The 13284-nt window shown below is 50.1% G+C and overlaps 2 protein-coding genes and 1 non-coding gene across 8 annotated transcripts in view; 1 reads left to right on the forward strand and 2 right to left on the reverse strand.

Annotated features, from left to right (window-relative positions):
• Nucleotides 1-1696: 1696 nt before the first annotated feature.
• RPL12 (ribosomal protein L12) lies at nucleotides 1697-5885 on the reverse strand. The gene is made up of 7 exons (XM_006074497.4): nucleotides 5752-5885; nucleotides 5108-5181; nucleotides 3403-3501; nucleotides 3009-3090; nucleotides 2350-2436; nucleotides 1905-2017; nucleotides 1697-1746 (listed from the first exon to the last, which is right to left on the reverse strand). The coding sequence occupies exons 1-7, from the start codon at nucleotides 5786-5788 to the stop codon at nucleotides 1741-1743; spliced, it is 498 nt and encodes a 165-aa protein (XP_006074559.2). The 5' UTR covers nucleotides 5789-5885; the 3' UTR covers nucleotides 1697-1740.
• On the reverse strand, nucleotides 2521-2649 carry LOC112578261. Its single transcript, XR_003102559.1, has one exon. It is a non-coding gene; the product is annotated as a small nucleolar RNA SNORA65 (small nucleolar RNA).
• The window catches only part of LRSAM1 (leucine rich repeat and sterile alpha motif containing 1), a 33455-nt gene continuing 26052 nt past the window's right edge, over nucleotides 5882-13284 (forward strand). For 2 of the 6 annotated variants that reach the window (XM_025262357.3, XM_025262358.3), the window contains exons 1-8: nucleotides 5882-6029; nucleotides 6342-6577; nucleotides 8140-8244; nucleotides 8755-8811; nucleotides 9299-9343; nucleotides 10553-10630; nucleotides 11671-11739; nucleotides 12830-12914. In XM_025262357.3, the coding sequence (XP_025118142.3) occupies nucleotides 8173-8244; nucleotides 8755-8811; nucleotides 9299-9343; nucleotides 10553-10630; nucleotides 11671-11739; nucleotides 12830-12914 (406 nt within the window). In that variant the 5' untranslated portion in view covers nucleotides 5882-6029; nucleotides 6342-6577; nucleotides 8140-8172. Of the gene's footprint in view, nucleotides 6030-6341; nucleotides 6578-6836; nucleotides 6953-8139; nucleotides 8245-8754; nucleotides 8812-9298; nucleotides 9344-10552; nucleotides 10631-11670; nucleotides 11740-12597; nucleotides 12736-12829; nucleotides 12915-13284 lie in introns of those variants that run through there. The other 4 variants (XM_044926357.2, XM_044926356.2, XM_044926358.2 and 1 more) reach the window with 4 other exon arrangements.

Consider the following 13284-nt stretch of genomic DNA (forward strand, 5'->3'; position numbering starts at 1 on the left):
GGTCTGTCGTAGTCATCTCTGCTTGAATGAACCAAGAGCAGTGGCTGGGAACAAGTACTCCCCATAACAGGGCCACTAAGGTATTGGATTTGGGGGAGTGGAGTCAAGTGAGGAGGATCCCAGGGCCAATTGTTGCTAGAATGGGGATGGACGAGACTCCCTGATGCACACAGCCTGCACTTTCTGAGCTGTTCAAGGGAACTGTCAAGTGTTTAGTTACTGTCAAGAAAAGCCAGGCTGAGGGTGCACCTTCAGCAAGGTGCCTACCTTTAAATGGAGTCCCTGCGGGAGGGAGGGCTTCCCTGGTGGCTCAGCTGGTAAAGAATCCCCCTACAATGCGGGTTCCATCCCTGGGTTGGGAAGATCCCCTGGAGAAGGAACGGCTACTCAGTACACACAAGTTACCTTCTTCCACCTGGAGATAAACCTAAGGCTATTAACTATAATATATATTGTAATATGTATAGTTAACGATAGTCATTAACTATGACTTTCACTTTAGAGGGAGGGCTAACAAGACTGGGGGCCATCTGACAGCAGCCATGCTCTCCTGGGTCATTTTTCTTTTTCCCCACCTTCCTGACAGCCCAGTTATCTTGGATCAAGTTCTTAAGCCTGTTGGCCTGCTTCTTTCTCCTTTACGCCAGCAGTGTAGATCCTAGCTGCTATAAACGGCTTCCCTGGTGGTCCTGATAGGGATGCTTGATTCCTTAGTGGTCCACTGAGATGGTTGTCACCCAAGGCCTCCAGCTTTGATTCCTTGGTGACTTTGCCCCATGTCTTGGAACCTTTCCTCACTTCCGAGATCTCAGTCCTTCCCAGTAAAGGAAGTTTTCCACAACTGCTTGGAAACCTAAGCTTCCCTGGTGGCTCAGACAGTTTAGTATCTGCCTGCAATGCGGGAGACCCAGCTTCAAACCCTGGGTCAGGAAGATCCCCTGGGGAAGGAAATGGCAACCCACTCCAGTATTCTTACATGGGGAAATTCTATGGACAGAGGAGCCTGGCAGGCTACATATAGTACATGGGGCTGCAAAGCGTCTTGAGTGCACACACAAAACACAAAAGTGGGAGAGAAAAGCAAATACAAATGAAGATCGTAGGGCTGCCATTCCTAACCCCTTTTAGTTAAGTACCCAGAAAGAAGCCCCTTCCAGGTTGCTCTTCAAGCTTTTTCTCAGCACTTAGGTGTTTGATGTTCATTTGTTGCATATCAAATCGAGTGAGGAGCTCCAGATATAAAATCAAAAAGAGAACTAAGGGAAAGACAAAGGAGAGTCTTGGAAAAAAAGTCTGTTACTAGTTTAAAGCAAACCCTGAGGGTTTAAACCAGGAACTGCTAACTACATTAGTAGACTTTAACCTCACTTTTACATCAACTTGAGACCAATCAAGGACCATAAACATCAGGTTCTTTGGTTGTCCCATCAGTCATTCTGAGCCGCAGCTGTGTGCTGGGATGGACAGCAAAGCCCTGAGCCTGCAACCCACCAACTGAGTAAACTGGTTTGGGAAGAGCTCCTTCTACACGTATTTTCTGTTATGTTCAACTCCCAAGTTTTCTTTCTGCCCAACAGTATTTCTTGAGGACAGAATTCTGTTGTCCACAGACTGCTGCTTCATCTGTCACCTTGGCCCCAATGACCACAAAGACTAGGCTCCCCCCACAAGGAAGAAGCTACATCAGAAAGTCCACTGGTTGTCAAATGATCCTTTATTTTTCTTTTTCCTTTGCAGTTCTTAACTCTGTGGGGGAAAAAAAGAAACCTCTCAGTAACAGGACAAAAAACTTTATCCCCACTATTGAGCATTTCTAGAACTTTCTACAGTATCTCAAAGGATACATTAGCTCCGCCCCCAGTCTTCACCTTAATTTTAACCATATCAGTGCAGAAGCAACTTACAGCAGGGCACTCCACTGCACCACTGTTGATATCATCTATGATGTCATGAGGGTGGCGGCCATCAACATTGCAGCCCACAGACTGGGCGGTCCCCAGGATCTCTTTAATGGTTCCTGTCATTAAGAAAAGGTGGAATCAGAGGGGAAGTCAGTCCCTCGCAATTCTCAGATACCAGAGGGGATACAGGTGAGGAGAGGAACAAGGAATAACTATTTTATGGATTACAGGAATAATTATTACTGCTCCCCTAATCCAAAACTCAGTATTATTTAAAAACTCCAAGTGCAAAACTGGCCACAGATCCCATGATACCCAGACTCAAACCGCAAGACACTCCAATTCCAGGTCTTACAGAGTAAAAAAGCCCCTTCTAATTGGGAAAAGGCCACCAAACGAATACATCTCAAGTTACAACTAAGGTGGCCCCAAACTGTTCTGCTCTTACCAGAAAGTTCTCTAGCTAGAGACCGATGCCGCATCTGCCGGGCAATGTTGACGATCTCATCAAAAGTGATGTTTCCACTGTGCTTAACTGCAGAAAAGAAAAAAGACCAAAAGCTTTGTTACCACCTGAGGCCAGGGCAGGCCACAGTCCATCTTCCCTCATCCATTTCTAACCTGTTCCCATGCTTTCGGCACAGAGTCATCCACATGAAGAACAACCCTGTTTCCTAAGCTGGGGTTATTTTTAGCTCACCACTGGATTGCACCAGCCAACAGAAAACTGGTCAGGTGCAGTGGCGGGTGGCTAGACACAAAATCAAGTTTTGCTAACCTACATGGAAGGGACTGTTCTGAAGAGAAAAGTGACTGAGGTTGGTTAAAGCTGTGCATATGTCACCCAGCTAGGAAGCTGCCCTTCCCCAATTACTGGTTATCTGTTTCTTCACCCTGTTCGACAGTTCCCTCCTGTAAGTCCTGAGGGGCTCTGTTCCACACCAGTGACGGGAGAGCCACAGGGCACTTGTTGGCAGTGCCTGGCTCTGTAACAGCTTAACATCAAACACCTGTGCCATCCCTGTTTCCTTAAAGGGAGCAAGCACAGCTGTCTATTACATTGGACACACCACCACCCACGAATTACCAGGGGGAGAAACCACTCACTGTTTTTCTGCTTCTTTCTGTCCCTTGGTGGTTCCTTGAGGGCTTTGATGATCAGGGCAGAAGCAGAAGGTACCACCTCTATCTGCAGAAGAGATTCTCCATTTGAATAAGCCCTATGCCACCCTCTAACAAGAAAGAACCAGTAATACCATGCACTTTTGCTCTCAGGAACCATGGGCCAGACACTGTTTACCAAATGTACATTCAAGCTAATTTTCACAACCAGAAACACAGCCTACCCTATCCCAGCAAATGCTGATTTGCTCAGTGTCTCAAAAGTGAGAAGAGTTAATATTTAAACCATGCTCTTAAAACATCCCTCCCCACAAATAAAGCTGCTTTTAGCACCTGCCTCCCAGGTATCCCCACCTTTGCCTTCCCTCAAACCAAGTACCTGGGCTTGTCTGTTCTGAATGGTCAGTTTCACTGTAATCCTCAGACCCTTCCAATCACCAGTTGCCTTGGCGATGTCATCACCGACCTTTTTTGGAGACTGTAGAAATAAAAGGTATATGATCACACTGTGCCCTAAACGAAATCGATCTGAAAATCTGCCCAGTCCCTCTCACTTGGCGGCACACGAGAAAGCTTTCTGAAACACGTTTAACTGTGCCTACCTAATCAAGGTATCACCATAATTAAACTGGAAAAATGAGGTTTAGTTTATCCAAGGCTGCAACCTTGAGGTTTAAGGCCACAATGGGGCCAGGTCCCTTACCTACCCTTTCCTAAAGATCTATGTGGTATCTTTTACATTGGATCACCAGGGGATCTTTAAAGATACCATGTTCCTGGTGTCTGACCAATCCTAGTCAACCTATGAGGATGCGGTCTGGGCATCTGCACTTTGTAATTCCCTGAAGAGAATGATATAAAGGAGGTTAAGCAATGAAGAACTGAAGCTTTTGAACTGTGTTGCTGGAGAAGACTCTTAAGAGTCCCTTGGGACTGCAAGGAGATCCAACCAGCCCATCCTAAAGGAAATCAGTCCTGAATATTCATTGGAAGGACTGATGCTGAAGCTGAAACCCCAATCCTCTGGCCACCCGATGCAAAGAACTGACTCATTTGAAAAGACCCTGATTCTGGGAATGACTGAAGGCAGGAGGAGAAGGGGATGACAGAGGACGAGATGGCATCACCGACTCAATCAACATGTTTGAGTAAGCTCCGGGAGTTGGTGATAGACAGGGAGGCCTAGGGTACTGCAGTCCATGGGGTCGCAAAGTCGGACATGACTGAGCGACTGAACTGGAGACGTGTCTAGTGAGCGCTAGCTGAGCTAAGGGACAAGGCGGCCACTGCTTAAGCAAAACCATGATGGGATAACTTTTCTGACAGGAGACCACTGCCCAAGTACCTAATTATATTCAAGAAAAAAGGAGCCAAATTAAGTCCAACCCTACGTGTGTTAGTCACTCAGTCGTGTCCGACTCTCTGCAACCCCATAGACTGTAGTCCACCTGGGATTTTCCAGGCAAGAATACTGGAGTGGGTTGCCGTTTCCTTCTCCAGGACACTAGGTAAAGCCAAGAATATGATCAGTAGATTGAAAGCAGAATTAATACTAGCAACTGTAAAGCAGCTGCCCACAATGCGGGAGACCCGGGTTTGATCCCTGGGTTGGGAAGATCCTCTGGAGAAAGAAATGGCAACCCACTCCAGTATTCTTGTCTGGAAAGTTCCATGAACAGAGAAGCCTGGTAGGCTACAGTCCATGGGGTCACAGAGAGTTGGACACAACTTCACTGTAACGCTCACAAAGGTCTTCATTTCATACCCCATTCAATCCTCCAGCAGCCATATGCCTATTTCCCTAAGAAACAGACCAAGTTATCACTCTTGACTTCAAAAACCTCCTCTATCCCATCCCTCATGTACCCTCAGAGCAGCAACTAAGACACACTGGAAAACTACAGGTTCAAAGTATCAGATTCCACCTTTATATACAACCTTTCTGCAGCAGCTGGTGCCAGTTCAGTGGCTCGGAGGCCTAGTAAGGGATGGCAATCTGTCCCTGTCAACGGCACCTCAAAGGCAATCGTGTCTGCGCAGGCTCGAGTCTTAGTAAGTGCCTCCCTTCCCCGGAGATGACTTACCAGACCCAGAGGGCCGATCTTGGGGGCCAGGGCAGACGTGGCACCGACTTCCCCACCGGTGCACCTCAGGTACACTGGAAGAAAGAAACAATTAGTGCCTCCGCAGAAGGGGCGCCCAAATCACAGCTCTCCCTCCGCAGTCCTCTTGGCGGGCCTTCCCGCACCAGCGTTTGCCTCTTCTGGGAAAAATGCCAAAAGCCTCAGCGGGGAGCAAGGCAGGACACCCTTCCCGCCAAGGCGAGAACCGCTCCAAGCACCACGTGGGACGGCGGCCTTGGGTTCGACCACCGCTGCCGAGGCGCACACCGCATCGGTTTGGGGGCAGCCCCGCCGCCGGCCAACCCAGTTTAGGGAGAAGCGCCCGGAAACAAACCTTACCCTAAGGCGTGCGGGCTGCGAAGCCGCCACAGGTCGTCCGGTCCTCCCTCCCCAACTATACGTGGGGAAGCCGAGGCCCAGAGAGAATAAGAGACTCGGCCACGACCGCACAGCGCCCTGAACGCAGCACCAGAGGGCAGGCCCCTAGGAGGCAGCGGCCTTGAGGCCCGACGTGGGAAAGGCCATAGCGGCGGGAGCCGCGGGCCGGACGGAATACGGGGAGGGATGCCGCATCCCGAAGCCCCGGCCACATCTAAAGCACGCACCGACTTTTATCTCGTTGGGGTCGAACTTAGGCGGCATGGTGGAGGCGGCTGGTGTCGGATGAACCCGGATTCGGGACGACCGAAGAAAGTTGCACCTTTGCCTCCTCCGAGCCGAAAGCCGAAAGACCGGAAGGTGGGACTTTTGCGCCGGATATAGACCCGAAAGCGCGACTGTCGCGAGAACTGCCGTCTCCGCCCAACCTTCCAGCGACGCCCTTGCCGCCATATTGCTTGTGGGCAGGCACCTGAGGCTAGCGGCTGGAGAACCCGGCACCGCGGTGAGCTGTGGCTAGGGGGTCTGAAAGGGGGTTCGGGGCAGTTGTCCCTGAGAAGGCAGACAACAGAGGACTGCTCCCGAGATCCTAGGCCCCGCTGTTCCCCATTCTCCCTTATCCTGAGGGTCACCCCATAGTCCCAGTCACCCAATCCCAGAGCCCCGCCCCTCTCCTAAGGGTCCGCATTGCATTCCGAGACCTCTCGGCCACAGCGATCTCGGACCACCTTCTAATTCCTTCGTGATGTATGCATTTTAGCTATTAGAACAATTTTGTTAAGAGTCTAAATCCGGTCCAACTCTTAACTCTTTTAAGATTCTGCGGTCTTCGGTCTCAGACTTCGTCATCCTGGTCTGCATGACTTTCTGAGATTCTGAATTTCGATCCCCAGTTCCTTCGTTTGGAGGAGACCAGACTCTGCTCCGCAGGGGACGTGCAGTGCCCAGTGGCCTGCCACCCCACGTCCATGACCAAGCCCTGCGAGTGATCGGCCTGCCTTCAGGTCCACCCGAGGGAACAACCATCAGGGACCTGTTTATCTGCACAACAAGGTTGGGCACTGCCCACTCCAGGCTGGGGAGGACGGGTGTGGCTCTTCCCATCTAGGCTGGACGTCAGGGAGGGGGATGGATGAGGAATGGACATCAGGGAGCAGATAGGGAAGAGCTGATCTTCTAGGAGGGATGGAAGAGAGGTGGCCATTGGGGAGGAAGTGAAGGAAGATTAGTCATTGGGGAGCAGAAGGATAAGAGCTGGTCATTAAGGAGAGATGGGGGAGGGCTGGTTTTAAATTATTCCCCATCCCTGCAGACAGGTGGGGCGACAAGAGGGGCCTGAGCCAGCTCTGCAGGCTAGGCCAGCTCCCCAGACAGCCCACGCCTCTGTCGCCAGAGACCTGTGATCTCTGCCACTCCCCTGAGGAGGAGGTATATGTCTTCTTCAACTGCATCTCCACCCTGGTTCCTTTCTGCCCGGCTCTTTCTACTGTCCTAGGCCCTGAATAAATGTTTGTTAGATGTGTGGTGGTATGTGATTAACACTGCCAGGTACTGTGTTATGGGCTTTACAAATATGGAAATCACTGGCTCCAAATAGAACCAGGTGTTGGGAACATTATATTACTCACACTTTACAGATGAGGAAACTGAGGCTCAGAGAGGTGAACCAAGCGGACATGGCTGGTGGGTGGCCGAGCTGGGATTCAAAAACAGTTAAACAAAATCATCCCAGAGTCCATGCTGTTAACCATAAGCTTCTGTGTATGAGTGCATCCTGACCCACTGATGTTCCATATCAAGTGCTGACATTTTCTGATACTGGGCAGGCAGTGAGCTCAGGACAGTGTATACTCGGTGTGTGCTAAGTTACTGAAGCACCAAGGAGTTGGGCAAACTCCACGGGATCAGGACTTGAAAGAGCAGAGGTTCCAGACTGGTTTGGAACCAGATAGCTGAACTTGATGAGCATCACTTTTGTTACTATAAAGAGGGCTTTGGTGAGAATCAAATGGGATCATAATAATTGGGAGAGTGGCAAATTACCTGAGAATTGCTTTTGAATTTTTATTTATTGATAATTCAGAAACCTCTTTGGTTACAATGTAGTTGAGTTCCCCAGGATCAAGGACAGAGCTGGCTAAAGCCATGCAGCATTTGGTGGTTTGCTGATGCCACTCTGATAGTGTTTCAGGGGTTAGAAGTGATTCATTAGCCAAGGCTCTTAGAGTCCTCAAAGAGCCTCCTTGAAGAGGACCTGAGGAAACATCTCCAGATCAACCCCCTTGTCTAACCTGGAGGAGAGATGGGGGCCCTGAACGGGAATGGGTATGTCAGGGGCTCACAGTGGGTCAGGGGCAAATGTGGGCTCAAAGACAGGTCACCTGGCTTGCTGTTGTGCTTTCCCACATCCTGCTGCTGCTTGTTTAGTCAACAAATGGTATTGAGCACCTGCTGTGCCAGGCTTGGGGCACGGATGGTCAAGATGGACATGGCCCTGCCCTCAAGGAGCATATAATCCAGCAGATGAGCTCCATGCTCTTGTTACTGTGCTCTGTCCAGGGTGTTGGGGGGCGGTGACAGATGCCCCAGGCCCTCACCCCTCTCCTCCGCCCTAGTGTGGTGAAGATCGCTCTAGAAAAAAAGGAAGGATGCCACTCTTCTTCCGGAAGCGGAAACCCAGCGATGAGGCTCGGAAACGCCTGGAGTACCAGATGTGTCTGGTGAGGGAAATGGGTTTCCTCCCAGTCTATGCCCATCTCTACCTCCGCCCCAGGCAGCAGGGCTCCACGCTGCACTTCCCCTCTGCAGACTGACCACGCTTGGTGTGACTTGTTCACACTCTTCCCTGCTGGACCTCAAGCCCAGTTAAAGCCAGGATCATTGGTGCACCTTCAGAATGGACTAGCTGAACCAGGAGGGTGTCTGCGATTCTTTGAAGCCATTAATCCTATGTTTCTTTGCCTGATTTGTCCACCCTGGAAGGATGTTTTGCTCAAACCCTTTTCTTTTTCTTTCTTCTTCTTTTTTAAACTATTTATTTATTTGCCTGCACTGCGTCTCAGTTGCGGCACGCTGGCTCTTTTAGTTGTGGCATGTGGGATTTGGTTCCCTGACCAGGGATTGAACCCCAGCCCCCTGAATTGGGAGTATGGAGTCTTAACCACTGGACTACCAGTAAAGTCCTGGAAACTGCCCCCCACCAGCTTTTTTTAAATTCTTTTTATCCCTAGGCAAAAGAAGCTGGAGCAGATGACATTCTTGACATCTCTAAATGTGAACTCTCCGAGGTAAAGTGGGGTGGTTGGTGTTCTGCTTTTGAAGTTTTATCTGTTCTCTTTCTGGCTTTGCTGTCCCTGGGAAATGATAGATGTGGACTGAGACTTTTAAGAGGCCAGAAGCTCTAGTCAAGAGATGTTTCCTTAGCTTTTGTTCTTGTGAAAGAAAACCGAGATGATCTTTTGGCCTCAGCATGGTCTTCAAGAGTCACAGAGTCCAGAAAATGCACCCACAGATTCCTGAGGCCTTTGGAAAGCCTGGGATTCTCTGTAGGACATCAGAGATCTGTCCTTTGCCCCTCAGAGTTCATGATGGGGATGGGGTGGGTAGTTGGGGAAGTCACCCGACAGCTGATTGGAGGGGGTGACCACCTGGTGCGGCTTCCTCCCATCCTTCCCAGGGCTTAGACTTACTCACTTCCTGCCCCTTCTTCCTGCCACTCAACAGGTTAAACACTGGCAGGAGGGGAGGCACTGATTCTTCTTTATCTTATCTTAGATTCCATTTGGGGCTTTTGCAACATGCAAAGTTCTGCAGAAGAAGGTGAGACGGATCTACATTTTCAGAAAAGTATTCATGGCATGTTTGCTTGTTTGAAATCAGGTGGGGATCCTGGCGTAGACATCCCTCTTCTCTCTGAATGGCACAGTTTCCACCTGCAGCAGGTGTCCTCACAGGGGAGCAGGCCCTGGCATCAGGCAGCTCTGGCTGGGCCCCTCCTGAATTGGGCAACTTCCTTACACTCTTACATCTCAGTTTCTCCATCTGTGAAAGGAAGACATCCGTCGTTCTCCACTCGCAGAGCTATTTTGAGAATTAAATGAGTGACAGGGAGGTAGAGATAAAGATGTAAATGGCCTGAGTAGAGTGCCTGCCACATAGTGGACACTGAATACCCACATTGTTATTAACAGTAAAAATCACACTCATTTCATCCTGGTCAATTAGGGAAGGTTAAGAGTGGAATGAATGATTTTTCAGAAAGGCATTGCAGCCTTGAATGCAGGTAGGTAACAGTATTCTAAACGAAGTGTCTAAGAGCAGGTAGGTAAAATGCGTTCTATGCCAACAGGAGTGGGCTTGACTTTGGAAGTATCCATGCAGGTGTCAACGCCTAACAAAAATAGTAGCATGTGACTCTGATTGAGCGTCCGACCATGTCCCAGCCCTGGGCTGAGTGCTTTCTGTCTGTTAGCTTGTTAGCAGCCCTCAGAGGCAGGAGTTTATCATTCTCTGTTTTCCACAAGGGGCTTCCCTGGTAGCTCAGTGCTAGAGAATCCACCTGCTGATGCAGAGTTCGATCCCTGGGTCAAGAAGGTCCCCTGGAGAAGGAAATGGCAACCCACTCCAATATTTTTTCCTGGAGAATCCTGTGGACAGAAGAGCCTAGTGGGCTACAATCCATGGGGTCACAAAGAGTCAGACACGACTGAGAGACTAGACAACATCAACGACATTTTCCACAAGATGCTGCTGAAGCTGAGGGACATTAAGGTTGGGACAGCTGCATGGGGATCCCTTCTCGGGATGGAAGGAAGAATTAGACCTCTGAGGTCCCTTTCAGTCTTGAGATTCCAGAGTTTAAGGTCATCTGGTTTTCCCGTGTTTGGAGACGTCGCTTGTGATGTCCGCAGGAGAGAGCACTGGGCTGGGCTGACTGCTGGTGTCTAGTGTACGCCAGCTGCCCCGCCTCCAGCCCCCCTCCCTGCAGCTCTCCTTCAGCCTAACATGCTGAAACTCTTTCCCATGCAGGTGTTGATCGTCCACACGAATCTGCTCACCTCCCTGCTCCCTAAATCCTGCAGCCTCCTGAGTCTCGCCACCATCAAGGTACCGGGGCCCTGCTCCCAGGGGGCAGCCAGCACGCCCCTCCCGTCACGTCTCGGCTCTCAGAGTTTATGCCAGACGTGCCTCACGTCATCGGGACTCTGGGCGTGATCAGCATGGTCTGGGCCTGTGTGCAGTGAGGTTGCAGAGAGAACCAGCTGCAAGCCCCACCCTCAGGGAGCTTACGCACTAGGTGGAAAGGCAAACCATAAACTCATAGCAAGCGAACTGGCAGAGAACAGGGAGACCGATGGGCCCAGACAGGAAGCAGGAGGAGGCACGCCAGGCACCGTGTGGCCAGTGCGTGGAAGCGCGGTGAGCTGAGTGACTCCTCCCGACAGCTCCCCCAGGACAGAGGCTGGGACGTGATCACAGTGGACAGAAGGCAGGACCCCCGGGCTGTTCCCCATAAACTTGAGCTGTGACCGAGGGTGTGCACGTGGCAGTGTAGACTGGCAATGGAGGCATCAAAGTGATTTTTATGGCTAATGCTGTTGTGTAGGGACTAGGGGTAGTTCTTACTTCTCTTTATTGTTCTGGTCCAACACGCTTTATTTTTATAAGCAGAAGAAAGATAACGTTAAAAAGCTTTCATATTCATGTATATTTATATTTCATATATATGTATTTTATATGTATATATATATATATCCTACTCCATTTTGCTCATTTTCATTGTTAAAATATTAGCAAATACAGTTAAGCATAAGGAAAAACATAATTTCACACTCTAGAGAACTGCTATCAATATTTTATTGCATATTTGGTAGTTTTTTACTATGCAAATATATATCTAGACCATGAGGAATTTTCAACATGAATATGTACACATACTGGATAAATAAGAATTAAATGGTATAATACTTAAAAAAAAACAAAAAGATGGAGTGGTCCTTTAGTTGGGGAGGAAGGGGTTAGTACTCTTGGTTTGAACACCAGAGGCATGGAGGCACCCCCACCACACCCTGTCTCCCTGGAGCCTGAAATCACGGGGGCTTTCTCAGTCGGGGACTTCGGGTGTTCCACTTGTTTCCCTTCTGCAGGTTCTGGATCTTCATGATAACCAGCTGACAGCCCTTCCCGATGACATAGGGCAGCTGACGGCCCTGCAGGTATGGCTGCAGGAGACACAACCCACCTCTGACCCCCTAAGTAAGAAACTGCAGCCACACAGACCCAGAATGTTCTGGTCACGCTCCAGCCAGGGCTTAGGTGCCGCTGGCTTCTCCGCCTTTACTATTGAGATGCCCGGGGTGGCGTCAGCCTTGCAGTCTGGGCTGTGGGCATCTCTCCACCGAATTTTTGGCATGTGCGTTGGGATTGCATCATTAGCTTCCACCTTTACAGAAAAAGAGCGCCCAGTGAGTCCACCATTTCCAAGTGATGAATTCAGCTCTCTGGCTCAGTGTCTCACTTTCGCTTCTTGTCAGTGGCAGCCCCTGCATTTATCGAGCGCCCGCTGCATGCCAGCACCAAGCTAAGCATTTCACTTGCATCGTCAATCAATTGCTCACAGCCCCTCTGTGAACACATGTCAGCATCATCCCCAGTTCACCGAGAAGGACGGACCGTCCTTTTTTACACACGAATTTTTGTATAATTGGTGCATTCACTGTTCTGTAACTTTTGGATACCTGATAAGAATAACTTACAGCCATCCTTTGGTTCATCGAATATTCATCTGCCACGTTATTTTTAACGTGCGTGCCTTCCCATTATATCTGTTTATTTTTAATGGTTACTTTATGTATCATCCTGGCGGCCTCGCTCACCTCACGGTGCCACCTATCAGCCCAGGATTCAATCCCCGCTCCACCAGCTGCTGGCCCTGCAGCCTCAGGCAGGTCCCACTGCCTGGATGCAGCTCAGCTTCCTTCTGTTCACTCCAGGATAACAAGGCTTCATCACGTGCCCCCTCACCTGGATCCCCTTATTATCAGGTGTTTGTGGTCAGTATAAATGGTACAGTCTCAGCAAGAACCAGGTTCAAAGTCTAGCATTGCCTTTTGGACACAGGACCTCACCACTCTGAGCCTCAGCTTTCTCATCTCTCAGATGGGATCGTGACAACTGGTGTCTTCCTCACAGGGCTGTCAGGAGATAAAGATGTGGGTGTGGTGCCCGGATGATGCCTGGCCAGAAGAGGGGGAGGCATTATTGTCTGTGTGTGTGCCTTCTCACGGCATTCTCCCTCTCTCTTAGGTCTTGAACATGGAAAGGAATCAACTGACATATCTCCCACGTTCCATTGGGAACCTGATCCAGCTCCAGACCCTCAATGTGAAAGGTAGGGGGCCAGGAACCCCTGTCCACGTGACCCTTGGTCTGCTCTGAGCTGACCCGGGTAGTGTCCTCAGGGTGCTTGTCCTGGGACCCATTGAGCATGAGAGCAGCCAGCCCCCACGTGTCACTCAAACTGTCTGGAGGGTTCCTGCAGCTCCTCCTGGCCGGGGCCTTACAGGGAGGAGAACAGACGGCATTGACAGCAAGGCCCCCAAGACTCTATCGTTCGTGTTTAGAACCATGGGTGATGGATGGTGAGAGTGTGGACTGACTGGGTGAGAGCTATTCTGAGTATCCCTTCCCACCCAGTGAGGAGCGCTTCCACACTCGGGGGTGCCACAAGTGTGTGAGAGAGGAAGGTCTTATCCCCAATT

Source organism: Bubalus bubalis, chromosome 12 (assembly GCF_019923935.1).
Source record: "Bubalus bubalis isolate 160015118507 breed Murrah chromosome 12, NDDB_SH_1, whole genome shotgun sequence".
Classification (NCBI taxonomy): Eukaryota; Metazoa; Chordata; class Mammalia; order Artiodactyla; family Bovidae; genus Bubalus; species Bubalus bubalis.